The sequence below is a fragment of the Macadamia integrifolia genome, unplaced genomic scaffold (assembly GCF_013358625.1).
Source record: "Macadamia integrifolia cultivar HAES 741 unplaced genomic scaffold, SCU_Mint_v3 scaffold1275, whole genome shotgun sequence".
Classification (NCBI taxonomy): domain Eukaryota; kingdom Viridiplantae; phylum Streptophyta; class Magnoliopsida; order Proteales; family Proteaceae; genus Macadamia; species Macadamia integrifolia.
Window position 1 is genome coordinate 11,058 of NW_024868140.1, and position 24,281 is coordinate 35,338.

A 24,281-nucleotide genomic window follows, 5' to 3' on the forward strand; every position below is an offset into this window, starting at 1 on the left:
ATTCGCACAATACAGAGATTTAACGAGGTTCATACACAGGTATGGTGTACTACGTCCTCAAGCGAAGAAGATATTTCACTATGTAGAAAAGAGATTACACCTAAGCAGTGGCGAAAAAACTCACCCTGAAACCTTAGCTCAAAAAACCCCCAAATACAATGACTTTCTCAACAAAACAATAGTACATTATATACTCCAAGTCGCGAGTCGACCCATCGAGTCGCGGTCAATCCGGTCTAAGTATCGCACCCCCATACGAGATCAATGCTGGGCTCCGGGCTTGGGCCTATGGGCCCAACCCCTCTGCTTCCATCACAAATCTAAGAAAACTTCCCATTCGGGTGGCCACCAAAATATGTCGAAGCTGGTCAATCTTCAAAACAGGTCAAGAATTGGAGACAAACTTAACAAGAACTGAACGGATAAAATAAAATTGAACCGATTGACAACCTTCATAGGGTTTCCTCCCAAAGCAGTAGCAGTAACAATATTCGATTCTCGGATCGTAGGGATGTCAAAACCTAAACCGAATAGGAAACCAATCAGAAAACCAAACTAAGGCGAATCAATTTTTATTGGATTGGTGTATGACAAAACTGTTTGAAAACTAGACCACACCAAACTGATCAAAACCTAGATTGAAAACTAAACCGAATGAAATCTATAAAAGAAATCATCAAGTATGAGGTTACAAATAGGTGAATTGATAATCCACTGATTTCAATATTAGTGAGAAGATTTCTGGTTGGAAGGGTAATTGTTACAAATCAATTTGTATTAGATTATTAATAGAGAAATTGATATCCTTGTACATTACACAAAATTAATTGAAGAGTTATATGAATAATTGATAGTAGGGTTCATTTTGTGATTTCAATATTATTATCTTCTCTTTTTTTTTTTTTGATAGAATATTAGTTTTCTTCTCACTGATTAGTTATATATTAGTTATCTTCCCCTTACAATGATAAACAATGATTTCGCCACAAATTCTATTTATCCGTTTATTTCAATATTAGTTATTTCCCTTACAAATTGTGCATCTTTGTTCCAATTTACCATATGAACACATCAAATCATTTTCATATTCCTAGTTATTTACATGTTTGACTTGGTATGATGATTTAAAGTCTTTTTACTAAATATTTCCTCACTACATATCATAAATGGAAGATTCAAGCCGAAAACCAACCCGATCTAAACCGATATTGATCTAATACTAAAAAATTGAAATGAATCAAAACCATACAAGACCAAAACCAAAATCAACCAAAAACCGATGTTCCATAACAGATTGGTTTTAGTCTTGATCGATCCAACCTGATTGAAATTGGGCCGAGCAAACCATGACAACAACTGATAACATCGGAACACAGACTCCAACCATCAGACATACACACTAGAGAGGATATGGTTTCTTTCTCGATTTGTATGTGTCATCCTTGTGTGGATCAACTCGTCTCCAACCACTTGAACGTCTAACCATTTACCTCGCACCCATTCTATGATTGGAACAACTACACATATCTAAACACTTACCAACATAGGATTGTATGTCCAAATCATCCCAATAGACAGATAGTCGAGGTTGGAGGGGCAATCGTTTCAGCTGGGATATATGGAAGTGGACCCAAGCCGTACGCTTCTCACACATGTCAACATTTAATTGGGCACAATTACGCTCTTCAAAGCCTATTGCTTTCCCTCCTCTATTTTCATCTACCGCGCAAAAGCTTCGGTTAGGCATTTGGGCTCTTGAAGAGCTCTTTGTCTAATAGTAAAAAAAAATGGAGGGAATGGATTAAAATAAATTTTCTTCCACACATTTAAAATTGAACTGAACTTCATTTATAGTTGAAAAGAGTTGCAGAGCTCAAGTTCGAAGCTTTAATGGCGAATCCACCGGCAAAAAGGAAAAGGGTCCATGCATTAAGGCGTGCCCCTGACGGAAGCGCTTTCGAGAAATGGTATCCTTTTTTCATAGTTTTTTCGCGTCAAACCTTCTCCTTTTTCCTAATCTCTCTCTCTCTGAGGCTCTGATTGTTAACACTACCCTTACGATAGTCTTTCCTGAAAACCCATTCCGTTATTTTGTATATCATTTTCTCTCAGAGCATCTCTCGTGTATGCTCTGTTTCTGCATTTCCCCCTCCTTTGTATTTCATTATCAGAAACTAGAAGTTTTATCTTTTTTTCTTCTGTTACACTTTTGAAACTCATTATTCACCCCGAATTTTACAGTAATTTCTGTGGCGTTTCTGTTGCAATCGCTCTTGCTGACATGCACGACTGCAAATCCAAAGCAGAACATAAAAGATTCAAAGCCGCGAAACAGAATCAAAACCCTAAAGTACTAAACGTTGGAGACCAGTCCAGATCACCATTCTGCTTCTTCATGTATCTTCTCTTCTCTTACTTAGTTGTTTATTGATTTCTGTTCCTATGTCTATTCTTTAAACTCTGGCATTTGAAGAAATTGTTTTGAGTGAATCATAAGATTCCTAATGCATTCATGTTTACATTATTTATTGAGTTGATTTCATAGGGAAAGCTTTCGGAAAACCCATGAGTTGGAGGATTGGTTAGCAGTTGATCGGAAAGGGTTTGAGACATGGAAGAATATGACAACAGAGGTAATAGTTGAGTGTACAATTTACAGAGATGTATCCAAATGATTTCTTTAGAGACTTTCTATTTCTTCCCCCTGTTCTAATTCCAGGAGAGGTCTCCTTTTGTCCTTCAATCGGAGAAGGTCAATTCAGCTTATGAGAAAGTTTTGCTCAAAGAGGTAGAGGAATTGGAGGTACTGAAACAATACCTTTGATTTGGTAAAAATGCAAATTTGATGAAATTGTAAATTAATTTATTGGAAAAAATTATTCTAATATTACTCAGTTTCTATTAATATATTCCATGATCTCTCATCCTTTCTATTTATGTAATATTCTTTGATGTTCATTTCTTCCACTTTGTTGATGATAAGTGTGCAATATTTTCTATCTCTTGTTTATTCTTGTCATTTCAATATTATGTGTTACTTTAGTTTTGCAGGTTAAAGGTTAATTATCATCCATTCTCAACTGATCTCAATTCAACTTTGCTCAGCCTTATCTTAATATCATCCATTCACCAATACATGCTTTTAAATTTCGTTAATCAAGATTTTCAAAATTTAAAAATTTTTTTTTTCTAGTTTTTTAGATTTTAATAGTTCCAACTTGTGATTTGCCTTGATGACTCCTTGTCTCATTCCTCTTATGGACTTTGCTTTTTTGATAATGAGTTAATGACACATATTCTGATCTTCACTTTCCAAATATGACACTTTTTCAAGGATTTGATTGATTAAATTATGTTTAGCTTCAGGTGGATGATGAGTCAGATTCACTGAATGATGAAAAGTTTGATTTGGTTTGTGCGTATCCTTCAATATATTATGGGTTTTAGACTGTCTTTTTAACTGGCAATCATTATTTAGCCTTTTCCTTGCCATATTTACTTGTAATCTATGACTTACTGATCTTCCCCCACCCCTCTTGTTTCTTTCCGTGGACTACAGGATCATGGATTCTACAAGGACTGGGACAGCTCTGGGAGTGGCCAGAGCTCCTTCAGTATAAGGTCTGAGGGATTTGATAGCTCTGAATGGTATGTCTCTCTCTCTCTCTCTCTCTCTCTCTCTCTCTCACACACACACACACACACACACACACACACACATGTTGAAAGATGCTTAGTTATGGCTTTTTTGCTCTGTTTTGGCTTCTTAAATTCATATTTGCAACCTTATGTTGGGTTGATGGAGGTGTGTCCGAATTAGACCTTGATATAAGATGTTGGGTAGAGTGTTGTAACAAAATTAGGATGTGAATATATTATTGTGTTAATAAAGGTGATCATAAGCAGTTACCAAAAAAAAAAAAAAAAAGATCATAAGCAAATGTTTTCATACAATAATAAACATTTGATTAGATTAGATTAGATATCCATGAATTGTCACATAACATAGACAAGGTATACGTAAATATAATGTCAATATTGTTTAAGTTTTTGCATCCTAAACCCTTTTAGGGGAAGATATACTTGTGAAACATATTATCACAATGCTTGAGATTCTAATTTGTGGGAATAGTAACCTCTGGAGCACCACACATGAATGGCATATGCTTCTGTGGTTCACCTATCTGTTGAAATGCCTCAATTTATGACTCCAGAGTGAGGCACATCGACACATGAAACATGCTGCCATGATATTCTTCAACTAACATGTATTTCCTTCAGCAATAGTTCTCATCTTTATGACATTTGTCAAACATGTTGTGCATTTTATTTGTTTATCTAGTTATTAAAGAGACATGATTGTGAAGCATAATACTCCGACCCTTGGTGTCCTTACTTTTTAGACTTAAGATTTATGGGTTGTCTGAGCAACGTCTTTGGAGATCAAGAAGATGTTGGAAATATGAAGTTTTGGGGAGCACCTTGGTTCATCTGGAGCAATTCACTAGTCTTACTCCTGGTGACAAGGAAATCAAGAGGATGGAGTGGGTTCTCATTAACCTTTGTTATCGAAGGCAAGTCATTTGGCTATTGTACAGTGACATTAGGCTTCTTACCCATTTTCGGGGAAGTGGGGGATTCCTCAGGTGTTAGGATTTGTCCTCATTTCTCTAAATATATTATACTTCTGGTATACCAGACTACAACTGCAAATGAAGCTATCATGGCTGTGCAATGTACCTTTTTGGCCCAATTTGCTTTTGTAGGGAGCTTGGTACAGGTAATACCATCATGCAATCATATAGTCAATATCTCAACCTGCTTGTTGCTTTTATCAGAAAACAAAAAAATTGTTTGTTCTTTTACAAGAAGCTGAGACTTGTACAATGTATGTTTGGTTATGGTTAGTTATAATGGTTTTCTTTCCCGTGACTATGCCTAGTGAAGTATTAAGCTTAAAATGAATAGAGGAAGCAGCTAAAATTATAAAAGTAGCCATTTTGTATTTTATATTCATCTCCATTTGATGGCATTTTGATACATTACTAAAACTTTGAAGTATAGTTTGACCAACTTTCCTTGTTTCATACTAAAATTTGGCTATTGAGATGAATGTGGGGTCCTCTATCACATGGATTAACTCATATACTGCCAAGTAGCAAATAGTGAAGTGCTATACTTCATTAGGCACAGTGACGCCTAGAAGTTCCCTAATTAAAAAGCTTAATAAATCATCATTGATGTTAGTGGATATTTGGATTCTGGCCAAATGGATCAGACAATGTACATGGCATTATTTTTCTCACCTGTTGAGCAGGCAAGTAAAAGGAGAATTGTCCTCTATAGGGTTTCACATTTTGGTCATGCGTCCTTGTTGATTTTAAAACAAGTATTTAAAAAAAATGAAGATTCAAAATAGCTTTTAACAGTTGTTTAAATACAAAATAATTTTCACAAGTTTTATACCTCATCGTTTACTTATCAATTTAGTTTTGGAGACATTTTATTCTCTTCTTTAAGGCTCATTATCTCTTCAGTTGCGAAAGATTATGTAGTCTCGATTTTAATTTTAAAGTCTCCTTATAATAAAATATCTTTTTAAATTCCATTAATTCTCTCTCAAATGTCTTATAAATAGAGAGGAGTTTTAGCATTTGCAAAACGTGGAACAAGTCCTTGAATCATTCAAGTGTGTGTTCCTAAGTTTGCTTCTCTTGGATTTTTGTTAGATTTTTTAACATGTCCATTGTGTGAGTGTTTTGTTTTCTAGTATGAGCACAACCCTATAGCATTCAAAGGGGTCCAATAGTCGAATGCACGATTACTGGGGGAGCCATTGGGCTGTTTTATTTTGGAGGCCAATTTTCTATATTCTCGGTTGCACCATAGGGGGCATCTACGGTCTTAAGGACAATGTCAAGTGACACGACTCAACCCACCAATTTTCTAACAATTTCTATTACAAGCCTAATAATTCCATGCAGATGATATATTGAAAGTTTTCTTATACAAAGGTGACACTTATGTTTGTTCTCTTAATATTCTGATACATAATTTCCCTACAATCCTCTTCTCATATGCTAGAGGTCAATTTAAGCACTTAGATATGAGGCAAAAAGAAGCCAATCTTTTTGGGTATTTTTAATGCATATTAAAATTTCAATAACTGTTGTTATTATGAAGGAAACTCCATTTGTGGTAGGCAATGTCGGTGATGTGGTCAGGGATACTAGTTACATGGTAGACGAACTAGAACAAAGGCCTTTGAATGCTCAAGTTCGAAGAAGTGATTAATTTCCAATTGAAGGAACTAAAGAGCTAGAGGAAGGCCTAAAATAACCATAAAAGAAATGGTAAAGAAGGACATGTATAACTTAAGACTAGAATCTTGTATGGTTTTGAATAGAGTGGATTGGAGATAAAAGATCTATGTAGCCGACCCCATTTAGTTAAGATAAGGCTGAGTAAGTACGAGATATATATATATATATATATATATATTATGGTAAAACTGAGATCGATATAAAGAGATTGTTTGGCTCTTGGAGAAAGTAATGGTTTTATTGGGTTTCATATTGATGCTTGGATGGGTTTGCTCTTATTTCATAACTATATTTGATTTGTATGTCAAAAGACTCAAAGTGATGAGCATATGCCAATGGATGGGTCACCCATACGGAATATACGTCAGGCATACCTACTTGTGTCACATGGAATGGTTGAAGGCTGATATGGCAATTCCTCTCATTGGATATTTAGAGAATGCAAATTTCATATGAAAATTTAATTACATGTCCTCTTGTATATGCCAAAATATCATTTCAGTACGAAGTAAAAAAGAGGGGAAAAAAATCCTCGACCCCCCCTCCCCCTTTTCTTTTAATGTGTATTTACTTAATTTCCTTCAGCAATGCTTGACCGAGGCCAATGTCTATAAAGTATCATGCAACAGTTAAAGGATATGTTCTTCTCTGTTATGCTCTACATAAATAATCACATTTATTAGTCGTCTGTTGCATTACAATCCCGATCCAATCATTGATGTGTTTTTAATTCCAATACTACTATCCTTGTTCTTTTACTCATCTTCCATTTCTCTTTTTCTTCCCTTGCTGGGCTTATTACAGAGGTTATGAAAAGTTTATGGGCGATGAAGTGTGCAAAGAACAAGAATGACAACGCCACTGAATCAGCTGATAAGTCACTTAGGTTGAAGCCAAACCAACAGAGTTCCTCGGCATGTGAGACTGAATCAAACCGGTAAATTTTGTGGAAGTGGGAGTGGGAGTCAGAGAGGGAGAAGAAGAGGAACCGTGGGAGTTGGAGAGGGAGAAGAAGAGGAACCGGAGTGGGAGTTGGAGTCGGAGAAGGAGAGGGAGAGGAAGAGGAACCTATAGAACGGCAATGGTGGGCAACTTAGGTAGGACAACAGATATGAATGAATGAGATCGATTCTGTTTCATCTAAGGGTCAACAAACGCTAGCATTCCTAATTTGTAGGTACTACGCTAGCATACCTATCCCTTTCCCTTTCTTTTTTTAACAAATATTGCCTTCTTGGAGTCAGCTCGGCTTTCCTGGTTGAGTGTTTCTGAACTAACCAATTTTGGAACAATGGTCAATGGTGATTTAGTAAAAAGCTATGAAATGCAAGAGGAAACTATATACCAGAGTTGAGTGTTAATCAAAGAAAAGCACCCTTTTTTCCTCAGATTTACTCTTCATTATGGAAAATCAAACTAAAAAATTCCAATCGGAAGACTAAGATTGGCTGTAGAGGCTTCTTTTCAATTTCATAAAACTCGGCCTACAGTTTTTTGCCACTTTATTTTTTCTTTCCCTTTTTTGGGACAAATCCAGACCCATGATGCCCTCAACTTTCTCTCACCTAATCTTGGACCGTACACGTCAATATGAATACTTGTCGCCAAATTAAGGGGGAATTGCACCTTGAGGGAATTGTAGAAAATCTGAATCCCTCCAGATATGATCAATAGTGTACCATAACGCCAACTTAGCAATACAACCAATGACATCTCCCTTGAAGGTTTTAATAATCCACACTGCCTTTTCAATAACACTTCTCAACTGTCATTGTTGTCAAGTTTTGCCAATTTGGTAGGCCCAGAAAGAGAATGAATTGGTTGAAGCTGTCAAGCCTAACACTTGTTTGAGATATTTGTACTCAGCCACTCCTGACCATAGTTAACAAATTCGGATTCGGGAATTATTCAGACGGAAAATTATTCGGAATAATTCGGATGATTAATTGAAGGATTCGGTCAAAAAAGCGGTCAAAAAATCTTATTGGGTTTTTTTTTTTTTTTAAATTGTTTTTTATTGTTTTTTTTTTGTTTTGGTTTTTTTTTTTTAAATAATGTTTAAATAAACCGAATAATTCGGTTTAATTCGGATTCGGTCCGAATTATTCGTGATTTATATTCAGTTTTGAAAAAGTCGTGAATTTTAAAGAATTTTATTTTTAATTCGGATTCGGTCCGAATTTTTGATAAAATTCTTTAAAATTCGGTTCGGCCGAATAATTCGCGAATTATTCGGCCGAATTGATAACTCTGCTCCTGACCATTACCAACCATGACGATTCCCAACTTGTGGACTTTAGCAGCTTTCTTGGTTTCCTAGTTGATTACCAGAGAGGAAAGTATTAAAAAGCTCCCGTGTGCCAATGAGGAAAATCATAGTTCATTGAAGCTAGCTCGTTGCCCCACTACGGACAAGACAACCTGATTTTAGGTCAGTGGTCGATTAGGTATGCTTTTGGAAATTATGGTTTCTTTCTTTGTTGGCAAATCAGGTTTTGATTAGGAATACTAGGCCAAGTTGGATCAAAAGATTAGAAACCTAATCAAGAGTCGTGGAGAACTCCTTCTTTATTAAAAAAATGATAAGACTCAGACTAAATCATACCTAGTCATTCAAGACTCGTATGTTTTGCCCGAGTCACAACAAAATAGTTGATTCTTGTCAAAAATCTGAATCGGCATTTTCAGAATAGTTTTGAACTGAAATATATTCTAATGATGTTCAATGTTCAATGTCCAAGGTCTTTTGTATTGAATCTAGTGACTATTGAGTGTATACATCTAAATTTTAATTAAAAAATATGATTTATGACTGACATCTCCAAGTCAGATCTTATCACTTTCACCCAAGAGACAATGAATGATGGGCTTCCTTAAAAAAAAAAAAAATCTGAAAAATAAACACTTTTATTCTATCTTGTCTCATTTAATTTATTTCTTAATTATTTATTTGAATTGCTTGAGAAAGATTAGTATGGAAATGTGAGGGGAAATTTGACATGACTCGCCTGATTTTTTGTGACTCGTTTTGATTCACCAGGTTTTGAAGAGGATGAATCAGATCACAAAACCTGATTTTTCAATAATGGTTTCTTTAGCTTTCTGTGTGGAGTACATTATTTATTTATTTATTTTTGTTGGAAAAATGGAGTACGTTACTAGACTTAACTTAAGGGTAAAAGTGCGTTGGTCCACTATAGCTTTCAATTTTCTATTTTTCTACCAATAAAACAAAAAAAAAGGTTCAATTTTCTATTTAAAGAGTTCCCATTCCACACGGTGAAGGACTAGCTCCTCTTCTATCACAACATTGTCGTCACGGTATAAGACTGAATTGACTCTTACACTATAGTTTCTCTATCAATGGGCTTAGTTCCTCATGTTAAGGACTTTAATAACCATCAGGCTCAGTTTCTTTCATGTGAATCATTCCGTAGCAGGAAATTGACCACAGGAAAGAAAAGAGGAGAAACCTTTTTCTTATTCTTAAAGGACTTTCCGCATCAAATGCTCAGAACACGATGTGTTTGCTTTCTCAATAATTTCATGCTTAAATTCCAATTCTAGGGTTTCACCAGGTCCAAAAAAAAAAAAATAAAATAAAAATGAAGAGACTATAAATGGCTATTGATGAGACTATATATTATATTCCTTAGTTCACAAACACCAAACTTGAGTTCTGCCTACTCCTCCTCCTCCTCCTCCTCCTCCTCCTCCTCCTCCTCCTACTTCTCCATCACCTCCAAATTTTCAGTATATTGATGGGTTTTACCTTGGAGCTTTTGTCCATTTACACTTCTTCTAAGGCCCTTCTTCTTCTTTTTCTCTGTTGCAACAGCTGCATGAGCTTGGCAGATGGAGTGGATCGGTTAGCCTTGTTGTCCTTCAAGGCTCACATAACCAGTGATCCCTTTCACGTTATGAGCTCCTGGAATGACTCTGTCCCCTATTGTCAGTGGCCAGGCGTTATATGTGGCGGTCACAGGCATCCAAACAGGGTTAGAGCCTTGCGTTTACGGTCCAGTGGATTGGTGGGGCCCGTGGCTCCAGAAATAGGAAACCTCAGTTTCCTACGAGAGATTTCGCTCTACAACAATAGCCTAAACGGTGAAATCCCTCGTGAAGTAAGTTTTTTGTTTAGACTTCGTTATTTATTCCTATCCAACAATTCATTTGAAGGGGAAATTCCACCCAACATATCACGTTGCTTTAACCTTATAGAAATCCATTTAAGTTATAATGATATCGTGGGGAAAATTCCAGCAGAACTTGGCTTTTTGTCGAAGCTTCAAATCTTTTCATTCTATGACAATCGATTGATGGGACAGATCCCAGCTTCCATTGGGAACCTATCATCCCTTTACGCCATTTCTGGTGCAGAAAATGGTATTAGTGGAAGTATTCCTGATGCCGTTGGACAATTGACAGAATTAGCATATCTCGCGCTTGGTGGAAATAAGTTGTCTGGTACTATCCCTCCCGCGATTTATAATATTTCCTCACTCCGTGTATTTGATGTTGGAGATAATCAACTTCAAGGGAGTCTTCCAACAAATTTGGGCTTCAGTGTTCCTAATCTAAGTTTCTTTTCAATTGCAAACAACCAATTTCATGGACCAATTCCAATTTCAATGTCTAATTTGTCGAAACTCGAAGAATTTTATGCCGGCGAAAACAGTCTTATCGGGAAAGTGGCTGTTCATTTTGGAGGCATGTCAAAACTAAATCTGCTTTTCTTGGCCAAGAATCATTTGGGAAGTGAAGGGGCCGATGACCTGAATTTTATCAGCACATTGATCAACTGTAGTAGTTTAACACTTTTGGATCTTCGTGATAATCAGTTCGGTGGTGTGTTCCCCAATTCCATAGCAAACTTTTCGACCCAACTAACATATCTCTATCTATCAAGAAATCAAATATCTGGAGACATCCCAGTGGGGATAGGGAACCTTGTAAGCTTACAATACTTGGGCCTATCTCGTAACTTACTAGAAGGAAGTATTCCAACTACAATTGGGAGACTTCAAATGCTGAATAAACTCAATTTAGATGGGAACAGATTCACAGGCCCAATCCCTTCTTCTCTTGGAAACTTGACACTATTGATTGAGCTTGATTTAGGAGATAATATTTTGCAAGGAAAAGTACCTTCAAGTCTTGGAAAATGCAAATATTTGTTACGCTTAGGCCTTTATGGTAATAGTTTCAATGGTATCATCCCCAAAGAGATATTTGAGCTCTACACATTAATAGAGCTATACTTGAGTAGAAATTCTTTCTTTGGTTCTCTACCTTTGGAAGTGGGAAGCTTGACCAATCTTGGAATCCTAGATGTTTCTGAGAACATGTTGTCTGGGGAAATTCCTAGCACCCTTGGTACTTGTATAATCCTAGAGCACCTTTTTATGGAGGGTAACTTATTTCAAGGATCTATACCATCATCATTGAGTTCTCTGAGAGGTCTTCAAGATTTAGATCTTTCACGCAACAACCTATCTGGTTTTATCCCAAAATATTTGGATACATTTAAGTTCTTACAAAAGTTAAATTTATCATTTAACCATTTGGAGGGTGGGGTATCAACAGATGGAGTCTTTGGAAATTTGAGTGCAATTTCAGTCAATGGAAACGATAAGCTTTGTGGAGGTATACCAAAACTTCATTTGCCAGCATGCCAAACTCAAAAGTCAAAAGATGGAAAGCCTCATGTTTTCAAGCTGATAGTCATCATATGTGGTTGTGGGGGCTCTCTATTTTTTATATTTATGACATATTTTTTCATTATCCACCGGAGCAGAAAAGAAAAGAAGGAATCCAATTTATTTTTGATAGAGGGTCGTCATCCTAAGATTTCTTATGCCCAACTCTTTAAATCTACTGATGGGTTTTCTTCTGCAAATTTGATTGGAGTGGGGAGTTTTGGTTCTGTGTACAAAGGAGTTCTCAATCACGGGGAAACTATTGTTGCAATAAAGGTCCTGAACATTAGACAAAGAGGTGCTTCCAAGAGTTTTATGGTTGAATGTGAATCCTTAAGAAACATCCGTCATCGTAATCTTGTAAAAATCTTAACATCTTGCTCAAGTATAGATTTTGAAGGCAATGATTTTAAAGCTTTAGTATATGAGTTCATGCCTGGTGGGAATCTGGAGATGTGGCTACATCCAAATACAAATGGTAGACAAGATCAACAAAGGCAATTAAACCTTGTTCAAAGATTGAATATTACCATTGATATGGCAATAGCATTAGATTATCTCCACCACCATTGTCATATGCAGATTGTTCACTGTGATCTAAAGCCAAGCAATATTCTTCTCGACAGTGATTTGACTGCACATTTGGGTGATTTCGGGATATCAAGAATTATTTCAAAATCCACAAGTAGATCTCAAAATCACACGAGCTCAATCGGAATAAAGGGATCTATTGGATACATTGCACCAGGTAAGTACCTCTTTTATAGATCTAGTATTTTTTTTTTCCTCTTCTTTTGAAAGTTATGATTGAGCTTACCTTAGTTTTATGATTCTAATATTTGACTTACCTATTCCACCACAAAACCTTAAGGCGTAATTACTATTTTCATATACATTTTGTGACATCTATGGCCTCTTCTTACAGAAAAATAAATTCAATATCTCAAACAATTGAAAAATAATAATTTATAACGGAAAAGAACGTTACTTGGTCGTGTGGCCCTTGTGCCTAGACATAGTCCCCCTAAAATTAATGACCGACCCACTCCCTACAAAATGAATAATCCCCCTATGTGTTCCCTCCCCATGCAGTTGGACAATATTCTTCTTCCCAATATGAAAATACAAAGGTATGTATGTTTAGATGATACTTTGAGTCTCTTTATTTCTACACCAAAGTTTTGATTGTGTCTATTCTTACTGTAATCAAATCATACCTTGAATGCCATAGGCTACAAATTATATTATTTTGAAGTCTTATGCATTTAGTTTGTGTAGGGATTGATAGATTTTTCTTGTACATAGATTAATGTGACCACAAGCCAAATTAAATTCACGCAATAAAATGAGTTAGATATCATGCAATGCCGGATTTAGATACACAACTATAAACGTCAGAGGAGCATATGTTCCTTGTATGAGCACTATAAGAACGAATTTGATGATACCCTGACCTCTCTTGAGATGCACATCATGTTATGTTATTCTTCCAATTGAGATTAATAGACTTTGCTCGCATTCTAGCTATTTATTCTTCCACTTTGAGTCTTATAGACTTTACTCCTATTCTCACTAGTTTCAAAAATACTAACCTATGATACATAAATCACAGAGTATGGTGCAGGTGCAGATGTTTCAACACATGGTGATGTCTATAGTTATGGAGTTCTCTTGTTGGAGATGTTCACAGGGAAGCGTCCTACTCATGAAATGTTCAAAGATAACTTTAATCTTCACTGCTGGGCTGAGATGGCTTTGCATGATGGAGTGATGGATGTCGTCGACCCAACACTTCTCCCCATAGAAGAAGATGAAGAAGAGGGAGAAATAACTGTAACCAACATCACTGGAAGTCGAAGATGCATGAAGGATAGACTGCAAGAGTGCCTTACTTCGATTATTAGAATTGGAGTTGCCTGCTCGGCTGAATCACCATTGAATCGAATGAACATAAATGATGTGGTCAAAGATCTACATCTAATCAGGAGCATTTATCTTAGAGTTGACACTCACCAAGGAAGATGAACCTTAATAAGCTATGAACATTGGTAAGTTATCATTTTCTTCAAAAATTGAGTTTGTTTTTCTTGTTGATGGAGCTGATTTTCTTTTTTTTCTATTTGAGTTAATTATGCTTTTAATCTTAGTAATTTAAATAATAGAAACACGATATGCTTTTTTTTTTCTTTGGGGTGGGGTGGGGTGGGGTGGGTTTGGGAGGGGACTGTATTTTTCTAATTGAAACTTTTGTAACCTTAGTGGATCTAATTTTCATTATGACTATTCCTTCAACAAAATGAAATGGCAAAGCACATTCAAGTTGTTGGGAAAAACCATGATTCGTTTCTTACTTCACGTCTGTAGATTAATGAAAATAGAAAATAATAACATATAGAGAACTAATAATACAGATAAATTGATCAAGCCACACCATAATTGGAGATACCAATTTTTTATGTGGAAAACCCTCTTAATGAGGAAGGTAAAAATCATGAGACCTAGTCCAGATCAAACTTCCACTATGTAATAATGGGATTACAGTATTTCTTTCTAGGTACACTAAAGACTACCCATAAACATCAAGAGAAATACCCTACTCTTGGATAACAAAATATCTCATCAAATGATGAGGTGGAATCACAAGAACACTAACACTCATACCTCAACTAGTAATGACAAATATAAGAAGAATTATCACTTTTCCTGCTTTCCTGAATACAAAAAAATGTTACCATGCTATTACACCGTCGCAATCCATATCCAAGAAATTGAACAACAAATAGGCAAAAAGGTCGCAGTACGTACGTATAAATAAGTTGGTAGAACGTTCTTCAACTAAGAACCGTTGATCTAATCTCATCCAATCTTTGCCATTAACTGCTAACCTAAAACCGGCTACCTTGCCCTCTCCTCTCTGTTGTGAACTTGCAGCCCCCTTTCCCATATTCTCTCCCCTCCCTCTCCCCGCCTCATCAATCGATTTTTCTTTAATTTTCTGCTTCAAGTTGTTATGAGTTTCTTCACTATTATCAGATTTTAGTTTTGTCTTATCTTGTTCTTTTTCAAAGTGCGAATGACTAGTTTTTGAATAAGATGTCTAAACTCTTTGATCTTTGTTTGGTCTTTAGGAGATGATGACTAGAATGGAATAGGTAGTATTCCAGAATTAGGGATGGTTTCTTTTCTGAAGTCTAATTTGTAAGATTCTTACTAGATCTCAGATGTAGTCTCTGTAATTATGATAGTTTGGTCAGGTTTCCAATAGTTTTTGGAAGAACAATAGAACCTAGATGCCCCTTTCTTTATCCCAATGGCTTTCTTCTTTAGTGGTGAGTTTTGATGAATGGTTATGTGATTTACTGGATTTTCTAGACTCAGGAAGAGACGAGATTCATCAGCAACTCCATTGATGATGCTGGCAATGACAGAGCAAATTTGTTGGAAGACTCATTTGATCTTGGCATTGATGATGAGTGAATCTGGAAAGCATTCCTTGTCGCATCCAACAATCCCACGGAGTGGGAGAGACAGAGTTGGAAAAGATCGAATGAGTCTTCCAACAAATTGTGATTTTCCTGCTAGCCATGGATGCCTTGTTTGACCAATGGGATGCCTCACTAGTTGTGTGCAACGGCAATCAATCATACCTATGTGTTAATCATATCTGTGTTTCAGTCATATATGTGTTTTATATATATATATATATATATATATATGTGTGTGTGTGTGTTTTAATGTATACATGAATGTTTGGAGTGGAAAATTTTTTAACTCATAATGAAATTGATGTTACGCACACATGATTTATAGAATATTACTTTCCTTTTATATATTGTTATATGCCATGTTCTATTTGATTGATAACTCATCCCATTATTTTTCTTCATAGGTCATTATTATTGTTCAAGGGAGCTATTGATGAGAGGATATGTTTTTCACTGTTTTACTTTTAAGTACTTTGTGATTTAAGGTTTGGGCAAATGTAATAGTTAATTTGGTTGAAGTTTTAATTGCCACCTTATAGTCAAATAGTGTTGATGTGAAATTTTATTTGAAGGAATTTCAGTATTGTTTGATGAGGTTCCTTTATACATTTGTGAATATTTTAGAATAATATTGAATTCTTAATTTAAAAAAGAAAAAATCTTTGGGTTTTATAGAATGTGTTGAGAAGATCAAAGTTTTGGGATTTTAACCTCATTGGATTGGGTCGTGACAACATTAGTGAATTTTTAGGTTTTCGTGTTATTTTGTTTCCTCAACTAAGGCATAGGTCACAAATCAAAATGTTTCATATAGTTTTCAATATGAAGCCCTAATTTTCTATTGAAAGGAGAACCCAACAATCCCTTATCAATATCATCTTCATTGGGGAATAGGAAAGAGATTTACTCAACAAGAAGCAAACCAAAAATCCCCTAAAGTAATCTCCATACAAGCACATCAACAACCAAAACCCCAGTCCCATAGAATATAGATTAACAGTAGAGGAGAACAAGGTTAAAGAAATCAAGCCCAAAATCAAGAAAATTGTCAAGGCTGCAAGAAACTTTGGTCGAATACCTTACCTAGATTGTGCAGTACGGATTTTTAGTGCCTTCCATACTCCCATGTCGTCTTCTTCTCCTTCAAATGAAGACAATGTGATCCTTGGCACACCTTACTATAGTGCAAAAACCTGCGATAAATATCGGTTAGATAGGATCGACTCCTTTTTCTATTGTATGTGGGGCTTACATGAGTCAAGCCTCATTTCGTTCAGACCCACCTATATGGGAGTTAAACGGTCAAGTGACCATTTGGTATTTTGATATAAAAAAGAAATGAAAAAACAAAAAGAAAAAGGGTGAGCTGTGGAGATATATGATCAGATTTAGGAGAGAAAAAGGCAACTGTTATAAAATAAGCATGGGCAAAAGTATAAGAATTATCTGACAATGTGTTCTTCCATCAGCTACTTTTATAGTATACTGAAGTAGGATTTCCTGGGCCTTTCTTCTTAATTGTAGCAAGGCAGCTTTCCAGTTTTGACTACCGTTACTTTCCCAAATTATTTGAAGAGAGATTTCTTCATCATATTGGGGGGGGTCCAATATATGAATCTTGATTAACTGTGGAGAGAATTTAAATTTGATATGGTTGATAGAATCTTTCTCTCTCCATCTCAAAGAAGAATAGATATCGAATAATATAAAATGACTCTATATGATGTAAGAATTTACAGCATCGTAGTAATCCTTCTTCTTTAATCAAGAACAAACGGAGTTGGAGTCAAGTTATATAAAATTGATACTATCCTTAAGGTTTTTAAACACACCTAATTGTGCAACTAGGTTGAAGTATACGTTTATACCTCCTAGATAAAACGACTCCCAACTACATAAGGTGCACTCCAATATGTGATTACATAGGGAAGTCTGAATGTTATACTCATTATCAAACATTAAGAATACTAGATACACAAACGTGACTCAGAAGAATAGAACACAAAGTTGGGAAGAACAAAAACACTTATTAAAAGACCACCTTTTCAAATTCTCAAACCATCTACAATATATATAGACGACGTACCTTTTCACACATAGGTATATCTGTTCATACACAGTTGTGTCTATATGTGTACAAACGTCCTTATACACATGAATGTATCTGTACAAGCATCCATTTACACACCCACACCCACTCATGTCCTCGGCACGAGAAATATTTAGAAACTTTGACACTAAATATAAATAAATCCAACAATCCCCCACAAGTTTCAAAATATTGATAAAACATAATAAGAATAATCAGTATATTAATAAACATAGTAGGACACATCATTGCAAGTATCTCCAGGACTTGAACCTACGTTAGGTTTGATGAACTACGTTACAGAGTGTGGGTGAAGTTAAACTTCTTGAACATTTCCTTATCTGTAAAGCAAACTATTTCAATATCTATATCCTACTAGTTAGTGTTCGTGATATCCCTTTCATGAAAAAATTAGACATTTTTTACTGGCATCGTTCCCTATCATGGTCTTATAGACGTTTAAAGAATTACCCTTTAAAATTCTTATCGGCAAGCGGCCTCACTTCATACATCTATTTAGGTCAGCTCACAGTGTGCACCACAATTAACACACCCCACAATTAGGGAAAACCCACTCCTCATCAAATTAGGGAAAAGAGCCCTACCCTATTTGCACACCTTGATGGGAGGGTGCAAAACTTTACATAATAGGACTCTAAGTCCTCCTCCTACTCTAACATCAATCTCATTATTTGTTCCATCACCAAGAGAGCATTAAGGGAGCTAGTGAGAGAAACCTAGAAGATTCATTGTGTTCGTGATTGAGATTGCAGGGATAAAGATACAGGAAGAATATAATGGTGACAAATTCTTCACAGTAAATGGTGAATGGTATGCGTCGACCCTTATAGTTTAATTTTGTGATTCAATGATTGTATGGCAAGATCTTATCTGTTGTTATTAGTAGGAATCCTTCAAATGGTATCAGAGCTGTATGATTACGCCAATGCGTTCTTGAATCACATGGAGAGTACTGTTCATGAATAATATTTAGTATTGTTCAATACCCATTTTATGATAAAAAAAGTGGGTGAGGTTTGGTTCACTGTTCACTGCACTGTTCATGAACAGTGCCATACTGTTCACGGCACTGTTTATGAATAGTGTCGGTACTGTTCATGAACAGTGCCATTACTGTTCACGACACTGTTCATGAACAGTGACGATTACTGTTCATGATAGTGCTGGACCCATATTATGTTTGTATGGTCCGATTGATCGGATTGACTTGAATGGGATGAATTGTATTAATTTTTTATATTAATCAATATGATTCATGATCAATATTATACGAACAATTACAAAATCTTTTTTATGTTATTTGCATGGGACTCACAACGGTTAAATCGAAGGGTAACTAAGACATCTAAGTCTTGTGAGATGGACTGGATATTGGTATTTGAAATTTGAGGTTGAGAAGCAGTCGTTTGCAATTGCCACTCAGCAGGGAAAGAGATATCTTTCCACTGAACAAGTTTAGGGTAAATGGTTTGACCTTGAATACAGTCAGTTTCAAGGTAAAGGGTAGAAGCTTTGGGAGACTGTTTAAGCTCTCTGGGTTTGACGGTTTTCATGGCTTTGAATTTTATACGATGGATGATAGCAATTGGAATAGATCCATGCATCATCCGATAACCATGGGTTTTAAAGTTAATTTTGAGGGAATGAAGAATATTTGGGTCTTGTAGAGCTATGAACATGTTTGGGTAAACATTAAAGTGGATAGGGCCATAGCAAAGACTCGTTTCAATGGCTCCTAGAAGGGAATCATTGAAATCAAGGAATCTTAGGTCACAAAGGGCTAAAAGCAAGGAAGTGTTAAGGCCTTCGCGGTGTAGGGGTTTGATGGCCACTTGGACAAAACCAACATGGACATAATTAAATTTGTGGGTTTCGAGGTCTTAGAGAGACCGCGGGTCGAAGAGGGTAATTTCATGGGTATCTTGAGTGAAATTTATAGTTTGTTCAACTGTTTTGATTGTTTCAAAATGGGTAAGTCAATCATTTTGATAAACTTCTTTTTGTGAGATTTTTGGGATGGATCAGTTTTGAAGTCTTTGGTCAATTTCAGTGATATGTTCGTCTTAATTGAGCACAATAGAACTTGTGCTCGCCTCACTGGCCGATCTTCGACATGAAGTGAGAAAGACGATTCATTGTTTTCAAGTCTTAAGCTTGGGTAACATTCTAGATCTAGTGATCCGAAGGGGTATCTCCAACATAAGTTAGGCACAAACGTGGTCTTACACTCTTCTGCTACTCCTCCCAACAGTCCAAAGGTACATACCACCATCGTAAAACAGGAAATAAAATAATTACAGAAAGTTAAGAAATCGGCTAAAATAAACCAAACTCACAACTACCGTGCAAAGAGCAGGATCGATCCAAACCAATATCCAGGGAAATAGGATTCTCTTGGTTCTGTATGGTAAGGAAGAATAGGATAGGTGCAATACCGTACCTCAATCTAGCAAAGGGGCAAGAACTAGGATGGGTGCAATGCCGTACCTAAAACTAAACGGTGCAAAATTAAACAAACAAAACAAAAGATAAAGAACAAAAACTTTAGAAAAAAAAAACTGCTTAACCTGATTTATATTTCACAGTCGAGAGGCGCAATTGTAGGCTTCTCTGTGAAGATAGAACAAGAAGCAGGAAATGCAAGATGAAATGCAAAAATAACATGAAAAATATTATTGGTCTCTCCCCAAATTTGTACGTATGCTGTGATTCTTGTATTATTGGTCTTAGCTGTGATGATTGTGCTCCCAAATCTGTACTACGTATGCTTAAGGCCTCTCTCCAAACAAATATTTTTGAATATATAGACAATTTAACATACCCAGAACACAAACGAGCCTGCCTCGAGCACCTCAAACAAAATATTGCTTCTCAAAATTCTCCCAAACCATACAACCTACAAAAAATCATACAAAAGTTTGATAGAATCCAAAAACCTCCCTCTCCTGATTATTCATCCTGAATACAAACCCTTAAAACTACTACTACCACATTGCAGTAGGAAATTAAAAACATCAAACAACAACTATCCCTCCTATCACGTTCCCCAAATCTACACGTCTCTTCTCCAAACATCACGTCTGTCCCAAATGAATCATTCACAAATCCCTTTTCAAATCAAGAACCATCTTCTGGTTTTGTTAATACCATATCTAGTAAAAATTGGTATATCCACATTACCCTTGTGGTAAATGCCTCTTTCAAACTCTCTACTATTGCCCTCGTTGACTCAGGAGCCCAACTTAATTGCATCAACGAAGGAGACATTCCAACCCAGTACTATAAATGTACTACCCAGCGGCTTACTACTGTAAATGGGTCAGGGTTAAATCTCCAATACAAATTATCAAACACCCACATCTGTAACAGTGGGTTCTGCTTTCCCCAAACTTTTCTCCTTGCCAAAGATCTCGACCAAACTATAATCCTAGGACAATCTTTCCTTGGAATGATCAAACCTTTCAAAATTACCCAAGTTTCTATAACTACAAAATTTCAAGGTCAAAAAATTATTTTTCCATTTTTACATGCTCAAAATTCTATTTCCCCCCCCCCCCCCCCCGCATATCGCCAAAACCAAACAACTAAATTTTGTCCAAACTAAACTTACCCACTAACAAATTTTTGATCAATTATCTCATCCCAAAACTATCCAACCACTAAAGCAGCTCTGATCCAAATTCAAACATGACCTATGTTCTGAGGTTCCTGATGCCTTTTGGCATCGTAAAAAGCATATGATTTCTCTTCCATATACTAAAGATTTCTTTGATCTTCAAATCCCTACTAAATCTCGACCCACTCAAATGAACCAAACACTTTTAGAAACCTGCAAACTAGAAATTGATGTCCTTCTGGCCAAAAAACTTATTAGGCCCAGTACCTCCCCTTGGAGTTGTACTGTCTTTTACAAATTTAATAACCAAACTCCTCTCTAGTTTGCTCGGTGGTGGGATCAATATGGCCCTATGGTCGATATTCTTCCCTCTCAACTTCATGAACCACTCCAAATTTTTTGATAATACTCCCATCCACAACCTCACCAACCTGATCTCCTGTGGTTCATTCTCCACTGCCACCTAGCCTAGATCCTTTTCTAGGATTATAAGATCACTGACTTCCAAACCCAAGATTGGGTTGCCCCAGTTCTCTCCCGCGTCTTCCATGTCAAATGGTGGGATAACTGTGATACCTCCAAATGTGATAAAACAACCCTTATCCAAAGCCTTACTGGCCTCAAACCTGTTTCGACCCTTCCAGCCTCATCAAAATCAAGTATCAAAAGTGAAAAAGAGGCCCTTCTGGCTCACCTTGCTGAACTTGGCTCTGATTTGGATGAGGAGTCCAGTGACGGTGCTTATAGCCTCAACTCCATCAAAGGCTCTATGGCAGCCCACTACCATTCTCAACAAATGGCTCAGGATCCTTCTGATGATGAGCCCCCGAGCTCCAAGGCTTCGTCCTCTAACAAGTTCAAAATTTTGGTTCGAAGATCCCGATAAACCACCTCTAAAGTATCGACCAAAAAATAATTTGGTCTGTAACATCTGCTAAGATGGTTTAAACTGGCTGACTGAGGAAGTCATTAATTCATCTAGTCAATTAACCACGAACGACCTCGATGAGGAAAGATGGTACTGTTACTATCCCAAGTTAAAGGATAATCAAGTCAATACTAGGCTCAGTCAAATTTGGTATATTCCTCTAGATCAATCCGATACGAAAAACAATGTCTTTGACACAAGGAATGCCATGTTGCGATCTTAGAAGACTCCAAAGTTTCAATCAAATCAACTTTCGACGCCTACAGTACTCCTCAAATACAAATTCAAGAGAATAGTGCCTAATGTGACTTTTGGCGCCTACAGTATCTGTAAATTAATATCTCAAGTATACAGTGTTAAATTCAATTGTAATTTCTTACAATACCTAATTTGGTAAATGAAATCCAAATGTATCCTAAACCAAAATGTAATTCAAATGAGTCTCCTTCATTTATAAAAGGAGCACTCTCTCCCTAATCAATACAGCTTTTGTTTTAGTCAGTTTCGCTTATTCAGAGCTCCCAAACTGGTATCAGAGCTGGCTATATATATATATATATATATATGATGAGGCTAGTGAGATAGAGTTATCAACTCTAAGTAATCAAGAAAATAATTTGACTATGATTTGTATATAGCTTCATATCACTAAGGTGATATCATTTAAAGGAATGAGCTCTAAAAGGCTTCTGTCATAGGTCATGTGACACCCAACTTATGTAAAGAGGTAAATTCTTGAATTAGGTTCAAAAGATATAAACAAAGTCACTGGATGATCTATCCAGTATTACTAAATATTTGCTCATTCTAGTTAGATTGGAAAGTAGTACCACCATAATGAATAGATGATGAGAAGGTCATGTTCCAATGCCTCGACCTCTCCAAACTATTTTCCCATCAGTTCTCCCCCAAGAACTCCTCCACCTCCTCCTCCAAATCTTTCCGGTTTAAACTCCGGACAAAATGTTATACATGGTACCTATGAGACTTCATCCTCTATACCAGATCTTTCTCAATCTGAACAAAATCAACCCCAATCTCCAACCTTTTCAGAAGTAGCTCCGCCTCCTATTGACCCTACTGTCCTCATGCTTCAAATTGACAATGAATTCTAGATTGACAAAACTTTACTTAGAACAGATTTTGAGTCACCAAAAACGGACTTGGTTTTTCCCAACATTTACCCTAGACCAACAAGCCCAAATTCGCACAAACTGGTATGATTTTATGACAAAACTTAAGACAAATATTTTCTTCTTTACTTATTTTGATATTTATGCTCAGGATAATAACATAGATTACCCTTGGCATAACCAAATCTCTACTCAAACTGCTTCACACAAGTCCTGGACCCTTAGCACTGGTCTGACAACCTCTGCTATCCATCCCCATTATATATATATATATATACTAGTAAAAATACATATACAAATGCATGTGGGGTAGTGAGTGCATACATTTTACTATGCTATTATCAATCACCTAGGTACTTTTTTTAGTCCCATCTCACAATCCCGAGAGAGAGAGAGAGAGAGAGAGAGAGAGAGAGAGAGAGAGAGTAAAAATAGTTGGTAATTCTTGTTGTAATATTATTTCATTCTGTTCCGTAGAACTTTGGGTCTAATGAAGATTTTTTTTCATTTTTCACTGTGTGGGAAATACAATTCCTGTCTATAGTTCACTAATGGAAGGATCTCATATATGTGAACAAGACAAAATGCTTCAGGTTCAAAAAATAATAATCTCCAGAGGCACAACAATTCCTCTTTATATTCCTCACCAAGTTTTAGTTAGTAAGCACATTTGACAATGACATAAGGGATCATGTAACTCCAATCCTTTGTTTGGTCATCAATGTGGTTGTGCCCTACTTCTTAATCCTACCTGGTAGAAATATACGCAAAATAAGAAATGCATTAGTTTCACTGATCAATTAATGCATTCTAGAGGTGTATAATATATATCATATGAAAACTAATTGCTTAAAAAAATAAAAAGTAAGAGAATGAATTCAGAACTACAACTTGGTTGGACCCAAGGAGTAATCCGTATTTTGAGGTACAAGAATTCATCTACCCCTACAACCCCCTTATTTATTATTTTTTAAGGGGGGGGGGGGG

At 36.2% G+C, this 24,281-nt stretch overlaps 3 protein-coding genes across 14 annotated transcripts; all 3 read left to right on the forward strand.

Annotated features, from left to right (window-relative positions):
• The first annotated feature begins 1,747 nt into the window (after window positions 1–1,747).
• On the forward strand, window positions 1,748–7,639 carry LOC122063262 (high mobility group B protein 7-like). Of its 12 annotated transcripts, none has more exons than XM_042626964.1 (7): window positions 1,748–1,967; window positions 2,242–2,397; window positions 2,546–2,633; window positions 2,753–2,803; window positions 3,361–3,411; window positions 3,560–3,648; window positions 4,343–4,935. In XM_042626964.1, exons 1-7 carry the CDS (start codon window positions 1,891–1,893, stop codon window positions 4,347–4,349), a joined length of 519 nt encoding a protein of 172 aa, XP_042482898.1. In that variant the 5' UTR covers window positions 1,748–1,890; the 3' UTR covers window positions 4,350–4,935. The 12 variants fall into 12 exon arrangements, 9 of the variants coding, with proteins under 9 accessions (XP_042482898.1, XP_042482902.1, XP_042482893.1 ...); XM_042626959.1 differs by having other exon boundaries at window positions 1,751–1,967; window positions 2,720–2,803; XM_042626963.1 differs by having other exon boundaries at window positions 1,751–1,967; window positions 2,720–2,803; window positions 3,367–3,411.
• Window positions 7,640–10,084: 2,445 nt separating this feature from the next.
• On the forward strand, window positions 10,085–12,443 carry LOC122063265 (probable LRR receptor-like serine/threonine-protein kinase At3g47570). Its single transcript, XM_042626970.1, has 2 exons — window positions 10,085–12,298; window positions 12,414–12,443. Exons 1-2 carry the CDS (start codon window positions 10,085–10,087, stop codon window positions 12,441–12,443), a joined length of 2,244 nt encoding a protein of 747 aa, XP_042482904.1.
• Window positions 12,444–12,518: 75 nt separating this feature from the next.
• On the forward strand, window positions 12,519–16,038 carry LOC122063263 (probable LRR receptor-like serine/threonine-protein kinase At3g47570). The gene is made up of 3 exons (XM_042626969.1): window positions 12,519–12,770; window positions 13,635–14,070; window positions 15,912–16,038. Exons 1-2 carry the CDS (start codon window positions 12,560–12,562, stop codon window positions 14,045–14,047), a joined length of 624 nt encoding a protein of 207 aa, XP_042482903.1. The 5' UTR covers window positions 12,519–12,559; the 3' UTR covers window positions 14,048–14,070; window positions 15,912–16,038.
• Window positions 16,039–24,281: the final 8,243 nt, after the last annotated feature.